This window comes from Mixophyes fleayi, chromosome 5, assembly GCF_038048845.1.
Source record: "Mixophyes fleayi isolate aMixFle1 chromosome 5, aMixFle1.hap1, whole genome shotgun sequence".
Lineage (NCBI taxonomy): Eukaryota > Metazoa > Chordata > Amphibia > Anura > Limnodynastidae > Mixophyes > Mixophyes fleayi.
Window position 1 is genome coordinate 111,159,167 of NC_134406.1, and position 9,408 is coordinate 111,168,574.

Below are 9,408 nucleotides of genomic sequence, written 5' to 3' on the forward strand. Positions count from 1 at the left end.
GGCTGTCCTGGGATTTGAGATGCTCTGTGGCACTAAAAAGCCAGAGGGCAGGGGATTCAGGAAAAATGCTGTGTGTGTGGAGGGAGGGGGGATGTTTTGTTGTGGCACAGGAGAGGTGGCATGGGACTGAGTAAGGGGCAGAGACATGGCTTGCTGTTGACTTGACGGATAGGGAAGGGCACTAGAAACTGGGCTAGCATCAGGGGGATTAGCAGGCACACTGCTTCCATAGACCTGTTGTGAGAGAAAGGGGGCGCCCTATTCTGAGACACCTACAGGGCAGAGAAAGGGGGTATGGAGAGGTTAATAGCGGTAACCAGTGGAATGCTAACATTTACAGGTCCCCCAGCAACGTGAATATTTAAAGAGGAGTCTACTAGTGGATCCACATGTCGCTGCAGAGTTTGCAGGGAAGCAATTCCAGAGTCGGACAGCAAAGCTGCTCGCTTCGGAGCTCGAGATCGTTGCGCATGCACAGCTGGGGCTTTGCGTGCGCGTGGCCACTTCTGCCCCGACTGTTAGAAACAGGGGCAGTATTACCTGGTGCTCAGCAGCGGGAGGGGGGGGTCAGAGACCACAGAAGGAGGGTTGGGATTGGAAGAGGGGTCGAGGGGATTGGGAGGGGGTGCAGATCTGCTGGGATGGAACATAGGGTGCGAACAGGGAGTGAGGGACCCGAGGAAACAAGGGGGAAGAAAAAAGGGGGAAGAGAGAAAAGCAATGAAAATGTGGGAATAAAAAATAAAGAGGAATAAGGAGGAATTTAAGGTATGCTTTTGAACTGATACTGAGCCTGCAGCAATGGAGTCTCCAATGGAATTTTCAACCAGGAAGAAGTTTGCACATGTGCTGTGAGATACTATATGATAACTAGGACACTCCCACAAACAAAATCATTGGCTGGAATCAACAGTGGGCTTAACCAAGACTGTGTCATTGTCTGACATTAATCCTATCCTCTTCGTTTAAGGACATTCAGCTTATGGCTTCACTTGTCATAGTGTGCAGTGGTCATAAACCGCTGTTGAATTGGCTGCTTTCAGTAGATGGCACTCAATGTGTCCATGTATATAAAGTGATGAGGTGGTAGATCTGCAAAAGAGATGCTGCCTATTTTAAATTTTAAATTCTGTGTCAACTGGTGTGTACAATGTACTTCCAATGGTATTACTAATCAGAGACAGCGATTAATCCTAGGTTTGTCTTTTGAAAAATGTACGTTATGTTTTACATCTGTGTATATTCAACTGTTAAAACTGTATATTACTTGCACTACCATTTATCATACAAATCCTTCATTGTATATACTACCATCCTACACATTTAAATCATCTAGGTGGGCTAGTGTCCTTGTCAAAAACATCCCATAAGTTACCCATTTCCATACTTTAGGTGAATGCATGCTCTGGCCATAGTTGCATTCTGGCACACATGGCCGACCACTGGGCAGAATAAGTCCTGCAAAGTCTTGTTACAGTGGTTGACGTGCAAATAGTCTGGGTGCCACCAGTCAGTATCACAAAGTCTCCAAGTGAAAGTAGATCCTTTCGGAACATTTAAGAAAATGTCTAACATTAAAACACTTATAATTGATACATTCTGTGCAGGACACAGGGGCAGGCTGGGCTGGGGGGCATTCCCCCCCCCCCCCCCCCCCCCGGGGCGGTCCCATAATGGGCTACCTTGGGCTGGGTCACTGAGCCATCTGCATTTTTTTCCACTAAAATAGACTGCTGTCTTGAGTCTTGCCCCCCTGGCAGGATAAACATATTCCTGGCATCAAGCAGTGATGAGAAGGGGGATGCAAAGCCGTCTTAACCTTTATTTTCAAGTACCCTGTCGCCCTGCTCTTGCCATAGTATTAATATTCTTAATATTTAATGGTGTACTTAGGTTATTGTTAAACAACATATTTTCTATCATTTATATCATTTGTAAACAGACAGAAAAGAATATATCTGAAAGATCAACTTTCTCTTACAATTACTCTTCCTAGTTCATCTTTTAGCGCCTGAATGTTATTGTTTTTGCTGCAAAAAAACATTTTGGCATTAGAATTTTTGTTTTTTTTTCATTTTTGGAAAACAGATTTTTTTACATTTTGCATTTTCTTGAATTTACTGAATTTTAAAATCACTTCCAAATTTTATGAGTTGCAATGCTACTTTTTGTCAATTTATTCTATAATAATACTGTATTGGTTAAACATTTTATGGCTGAGACATACATTCATTTGCATAGTATATTTGTGTGCTTTTTTTCACACTGTGCTTGCTCAGAAAGTGAACATACGCAACTGCGGATATTCATAACTTTTTGGCACTTCGAAATCCTTATGCCTGAAGGGGTGAAAGGGGAGAGAAAAGGTGTTCTAACATAGGCACCTTAAAGTAAGCAGGCTTGTTCAACCATTTGAATACAGATTCAGACTGGGATGTAGTTGCAGATATGACTTTTTTCCGAGTGTTCATTGGCAGGCAGGGCCACCATAAGTGGAGTACAGGGAGTACAACAGTATGGGACCCAACAGTAGAGTGGGGCCCCACCAGCCTTGGGCCCAAACAAATTTATTAGTGGAAAGGGCCTCCACAGTAGAGATGGGCGGGATCGGTTCCCCGAGATCCAAATCCATCCGAATTTCACCTATCCGAGTACCGAGCCGAACAGGCTCGGTACTCTCCCGCCCATTCGGAATCGAAATCGAGGCAAAACGTCAACGTGACATATTCATATTTCTGAGCTCTGTTCTCGCGAGATTTGAAAAGCATAAATACCCGCATCCACAGCAATCCATCGCCATTCAACAGAGGGAGAGAGCAAGCTTAGGTCACAGGCTATATTAGCGCAGGGACAGAGCAATAATTGGACACATTATTGTTTCTATTCTATTCTATACAATTCTAATATTAATACCAATTGTATTAGCAATTGTTAGAGCAGTAAGAGAGGAGGATAGAGGAGGCTTTTTTTTCAATTTTTGGCACTCCAAGTGCTTTTGGGGTGTCCCATATTCCCCAGTGTTTTACAGTAATTTTTCTGGCTGTCAAAAAAAGTCATATTTGTCAGCAGTATCTATCTAATGCAATTTTTGGCACTAAGTGCTTTGGGCTCATTAAAATGGATTCAAAGCAGTCCACATATGAGCAGAATCAGCAACCAGGTTCTGTCACCAGTCCTGATGGTAGTGTTCCAAGTACGACATCTGGGAAAGGCGATGCAAAAGTACATAGTCTTTTTAAATCAGGGGAAAAAAACACACACCCCAAAAAAATTTACCGTGTTGAAGCGAAAAAGAAGTGTAACTGAGGAAAAGTTAACTGCCGATAAAAATAAATTTGCCAACATGCCATTCTACACACGTAGTGGCAAAGAAGGAATGAGGCCTTCGCCTTTCTCTATTAGTGGCAGATCAAAATATGTTACCGAGCCTTCTTCTTGTACGGTCACTCGTGACCAAGCAAGACCAAGTCATTTGGAGTCTAAAAGTGGTGCACAACTACTGTTACGCGTCAAAGCCAAGCTGCAAGAAAACAGTAAGGCATTAGAGGATAATGTATGCTCTGAATCAGAAATGACACAAATCCCTGTGGAGAGTCCATCCACCAGTGGTATGTCTAATCGTGAGCATTCTGTTAGTGACAGTGTACCCATAAAGAAGGGTCCTTTCAGCAGTTCTGCTGATGTGTGCCTTAACAGCCCAAGTGTAGCAATTGAGGATGCCACTTTGGAATTAGAAGAGGATGAGGGGGAGATTTGTTTAGGCGACGAGGGCACTAATGATGATGATGATGATGATTATGATGCAGACAGATACCAAATTGCCTTTCTCAATTTCTATTTATATTCTAGACTCTATAACAGCTGAATAGTTTTCTATTTTACTCCTAGTGGAGAGGGGTCTGATGCAGACAGATACCAAACTGCCTTTGTCCATTTATTTTTACATTCTAATTCTACAGTCTATGCAGGCTGCTTTTTTTCTATTCAACTACAAGTGGAGGGCGGGGGGGGGGGGGAATCATAGATAGCCACCAAACTACCTTGGTCCATTTATTTTTATATTCTAATTCTACAGTCTATGCAGGCTGCTTTTTTTTCTAATCAACTACAAGTGGAGGGAGGGGGGAGGGAGGGGGGAGGGGGGAGGGGGGGGGGGTCATAGACAGCCACCAAACTACCTTGTTCCATTTATTTTTTATATTGTTCAGTCTATGCAGGCTGATTTTTTTCTATTTAACTACAAGTGGAGGTGAGGGGGGGGGCGTTATAGAGACAGAAACCAAACTGGCTTTGTCCTTTTCAATTTATGTTGTACAGTCTATAACGGCTGAATTTTTTAGTATTTTTTACAAGTAGAGGGGGGCCTAGAGAGACAGAAACCAAACTGTGTTTGTCCATTTCTTTATATATTTACTATAAGTGTGGGGTGTAATATACACACAAAGACGATGGCTGCATTGCTAATAGGCTAAGATGGAGAGGAAGACAATCAGGTTTGTCTGCAGAATTAAGGACAGCCTACCAGGGATTAAACTGTTTTCTTCCTAATTTATTAGCTTTAGAATTACCTTACTTATCCAAGAAACAGGTGGAGCACTAAATTCGGTTATTTTATGCCCAAAAACATTGATTTTTAAACAAAATTGCAAAACCAAACCAAACCAAAACCAAAACACGACGGTAATCCAGATCCAAAACCAAAACACGGGGGTCAGTGAGCAGCTCTACTCCACAGTGAATTTAGGGAGGTAGCAGGCGCCATTTCTAGGCAGCAGCTGCTCCTGAGATGTTAGAGGTGGTGTGGGGCGAGACTTCTGTGGATGCGACAGCGGGCGGGCACCCTTGTAGGCAGCATGTCTGCCACCACTACCAAGATGTCGGGGTCCCAGAGCTGCCACCATTTGATCCAGTCCCAGCCCCTCAGGTGCCCGGCTCTCGGACATAGAGCCGCGACAAGGCAGAGAGGCTCCCTGCAGCATAGCTGAAATAATGCATCACAGCGCTGTTAATAGAGAGGAGCCAAACGGATACAGCAAGAAGATGCAGACAGGTAAGTAAACTACTGCAGGGGTTAGAAGGAACCAGGGACGAGGGATGACTGTAGAGAATGGGAGAGGCGCAAATGTTGGGTAGAGAATGATTTAAAAATGAGGATGTGGTGAGAGAAGTAAGGAAGGGACCCTGGCTGTTACACTTGCACTGGGCCCCGCAATTTCTGGTGGCAGCCCTGTTGGTATAAGTAGCTGATGATGCTAATGAACAGCAAACCATTTGTAATTAGAGGTTTGCAAATGATTCTTAGATGCTTATTAAGAATTTAGTACTGGTTTGCCCATAGATTAGGATATGCCAAGCGTGTTGTAGCAAAGATTATTTTTTTTGTACGCATGTGGGGAAGTTGTTCCTGCTGCATTAGCTAGGTTAACTCAAGTTTAAATGATGCTTCAGAGCAATTGTGGTTTTAACATAAAATAAAAGGTTTTTGTTTTTTTGTATATATTAGCAAGTCTGTCTCTGAGGGGTGTATCGGTTGTTAACCGCATGCATCTGCTAGACATTCTGACCTGGACACATCTTCAACCCTGAATACAGTGTACATATGCATACACCGGTGTCCAACTTTTTCAATCATAAGTTATCCTTGCATTCCACTCAGAATCAGGTCCTTAATATTTACATATGCTAAATATTTGCTTGTCTCTTTAACTGTGGTGAGATACTATACTAAATTACACTATTTTACATGTCAGTAAAAACAGAAAAATAATCCAAAAAGATTAATTTAATTACATTTTCAATGTTTACAGCATACTTGCCTACTTTTAAAATCGTTCCTCCGGGATCTCCCGGAAGCAAAGTCATAGGACAACTGCAGGAGGGGGCATAGCGATGCCATGGTATTGCATAGCGTGGGTGGGGCTTAATGGCGCAATTGCATCATTAAGCCCCACCTCCACAAGTATTCAGGTGGTTGCCTACTCTTCCGGGAATCTGTGAGGATAACCCGAACTTCAGGAGAGTAGGCAACTTTGATTTACAGATATTTTATGTTTGATGAGAATTATGAGCTGCTTTGAATGTAGTATTCCCCATTTTATATAGTCATTCTTTTTTACATAGTTAATAACCAATTTAAGCAAATATACAAGGTATGTCTATTAAATAACGAGACTGTGATTCCACCTAGTAAACAATACAGTCAGAACCGGTTATAACTGCATACATAGTAACTTTGAACCGGTCTGAAACTGCAGGACAAACTGCAACACTCTATGACGTTCAGTTGATTGTGAGTTGCCATTTAGTTTGATTGTGTTTTCAGTAGAGTGCCGAAAAAATACTAAGTTTAAAAGTTGAACAACGTGTTAATATGAATTTTTTTGTAAAATTGCACAAAACACCAACAGAATGTATTCAAATGCTTACTACGACCTATGGGAATGACTGTCTGGCTCGAGCACATGTGTTTGAGTGGCACAAAAGATCTAGCCAGGGACGTGAGAATGTAGAAGATGATGAATGCCCTGGACGACTTTGCACTTCAAGAACCGAAGAAAATGTAGAAAAAAATCAGATTGTTTCGAATGATAGCTGAATCCATGAACATGGACAAAGACACCGTATGGAAAATTTTGCGTGAGGATCTTAACATGACGAAAGTTTGTGCAAAGATGGTCCCAAGGGTTCTCACACCAGAGCAAAAAGAATGTTGCAAGGAATGTCGTGTGGACATTCTGCAGCAACTTCACACAGATCCAATCCTTTTCATAAAGTAATCACTTGTGATGAGACCTGGATCTTCCAGTACGATCCTGAAACCAAAAGTCAGTCAATGCACTGGAAAACACCGTCATCACCAAGAATGAAAAAAGCTTGTCAAAGCAAATCAAAATTCAAAGCAATGCTCATTGTTTTTTTTTATATCAAGGGTGTAATTTTGGAAGAATGGGTTCCGGAAGGCACAACAGTTAATCAGCATCATTATAAGGAATTTTTGCAAAAGCTGAGAGAGAGTCAGAAAGAAACGTCCGCAACTGTGCAAAAATGATTTCTTTCTTCACCAGGACAATGCGCCTGCTCACACAGCACTTTCTGTGAAGCAGTTTTTGACTGACAAACACATTACTACACTTGAACATCCTCCATATTTGTCCGATTTAGCACCTTGCGATTTTTATCTTTTCCCAAAAGTTAAATCAGTGCTTAAAGAGACACATTTTGAGTCAGTTGATGCTGTAAAGAAGAAAACGGCAGATATGTTGAAAAGTGACAGAAATTGATTTGCTCGATGTCTTCGACCAATGGAAAACAAGACTACAGCGATGTATTAGTGCAAATGGGGAGTATATTGAAGGGGAGAAACATTAGATTTGTAATACCAATAAATAAAGGTGAGTTATTTAATCAGTCTTGTTATTTAATAGACATTCCTCGTATAAATAAAAGTAAATGTTCTCCCTTTTGACGGTTGCAATGCTAGAATATTGTGGGTATGTAGTGCTGTAGCCCTTTCCATTTAACTTGTTATAGATTTTGTTCATCTGTCATTTCTGCCTGTTACAATATTTTCCTACAATTTTATAGACACACTGGCACAACATCTGAAAGATTTTGTATTTGTATTTTGACACAACAATAATTTCGAATTATTTATAATTGAATTCCTTATTCAAATGTGACAGAAATCTCGTTGTGGGAGTGTATAAATCTGTCATCCCTTGGAGTCAGAAAAATGTGTCTTATTGTTAACTCACAGAGCATAGAAAAGGAGTACATTTAATATATAGATGTCTCTATGTATACTTTCCACAGGATCACCTGAGGAACAGACAAGACAAGTGCAGTACAAGAGCTCTCAATCTCAGAGCAGATCACGCTCACAGGAATCTGATGCCCATCCAGTATATCATCGCAGGTCACAGGTGCTCAATGATTATTTAGCCCCAGCTGTAGAACCCATGCCTCGACTATCTGAAATGCAGCAAAGGAATAAAAGTCAAGATAAACAATTTTTCAAATCTAAAGGCTGTGGAAAACCTTCTGTTTTTCCCAATGGAATAAACAGCGGGAAATCAGGAAAGGGTGTTAACTACAACATGCCGGTAAGTCAGGCTCAAGCATTTCAAAGTGGGCAAGATATTTACCACCTCCAGCAACAGCAATACAATCACAAAAAATACAGACAGAAAAGTAAGGATATTCATTCTCCACTAAAGGCCACTGTTTCCCAACCAGCTGTGGAGCATGAATTCATTCGTGATTTTCCACCAGTTTTAACCAATGAGGGATATGTTATTCCTGTCATCCAGAGACATGAGCATCATCATCATCATGAACATCATCATCACCACCACTACCACCACTACCACCAGTCATAAAACCAGGACATTTGTTGACACACTTTTGTAGACAATCATTTGGAGAGAAAAAAAAAAAGACATTTTTCTCTCTCTTAAAGTGTTTCCGTATCTACATAGTGAAGAAAGAAGGAAGTAACTTGTATTACTAATTGATCCACTTTTTATCTCAGGTTTATATGCAGCTGCAGGGCTATAATTTGTTTTCTATATGTCCCCTATATGTATTTCCTGGATTTATATTCAAAGGATTTTGGATATGCATTTTAAAACCACTGCCAGTTTAAGCTACTATATTATTTTTATGTAATCTAAGATATATATTTATATTTTTAGAAGAAACAGTTATAACTACTTATGTCCATTTTATAATGATGTTTTATTATTGTCAGTCATTTTCAATACTTTGCAACTTGTATGACTTTGTATTATTACTGCATTGTAAGAGAAATTGTATTACTTTCCACACACATTTATAGATGGTATTTGTTAAGAATTAAGCTAGAAATGTTTTATTAATTAGGCTCACTGGAATAATCATCATGTGAACATGGAGAGTCATGTATGATCTGCAGCAAAGATGAATGATTATTGTAGTTAAGGCTAAGGTCCCGATTTTTTTTTGAATATTAATTTTTATTGCATTTACAACAAACTTTCATACTGTCATTTACACAATAAATAACATCTACCATTATTGGAGAAGATTGTTTTACAGCTAACAGGTGTCATTGTGTGTTAAACAATTTATCTTTGGCTTTTTTTTGAAAAGGGAAGCCAGGACATCTCAAGTTTGCTTTAGTTATGAAAGCAACACTGGTTTCATATTTTACCCCTCTGGATCACCTCTTCTATTCTGTTTGTGCATTATGGGCCTGAGTCAGTAAGGAGAGCAAAGTATAAAAAGGAGTAACTTTGCACCTGGGCAAAACCATGTTGCATTAGAAGGGGAAGTAAATTTAACATATAGGGACAGATTTATAGTTGGGATAGGGCATGTCCTAGATCAACTTTAGATTTCAGTGTAAAAATAAAGCTATCAAGTGTTTGT

The 9,408-nt window shown here is 40.4% G+C and overlaps 1 protein-coding gene across 2 annotated transcripts in view; it reads left to right on the forward strand.

Annotated features, from left to right (window-relative positions):
* The window catches only part of NKD2 (NKD inhibitor of Wnt signaling pathway 2), a 149,635-nt gene extending 140,591 nt beyond the window's left edge, over positions 1 to 9,044 (forward strand). For both annotated transcript variants that reach the window (XM_075212689.1, XM_075212690.1), the window contains one exon: positions 7,813 to 9,044. In XM_075212689.1, the coding sequence (XP_075068790.1) occupies positions 7,813 to 8,378 (566 nt within the window). In that variant the 3' untranslated portion in view covers positions 8,379 to 9,044. The remainder of the gene's footprint in view (positions 1 to 7,812) is intronic.
* The last annotated feature ends 364 nt before the right edge of the window (positions 9,045 to 9,408 follow it).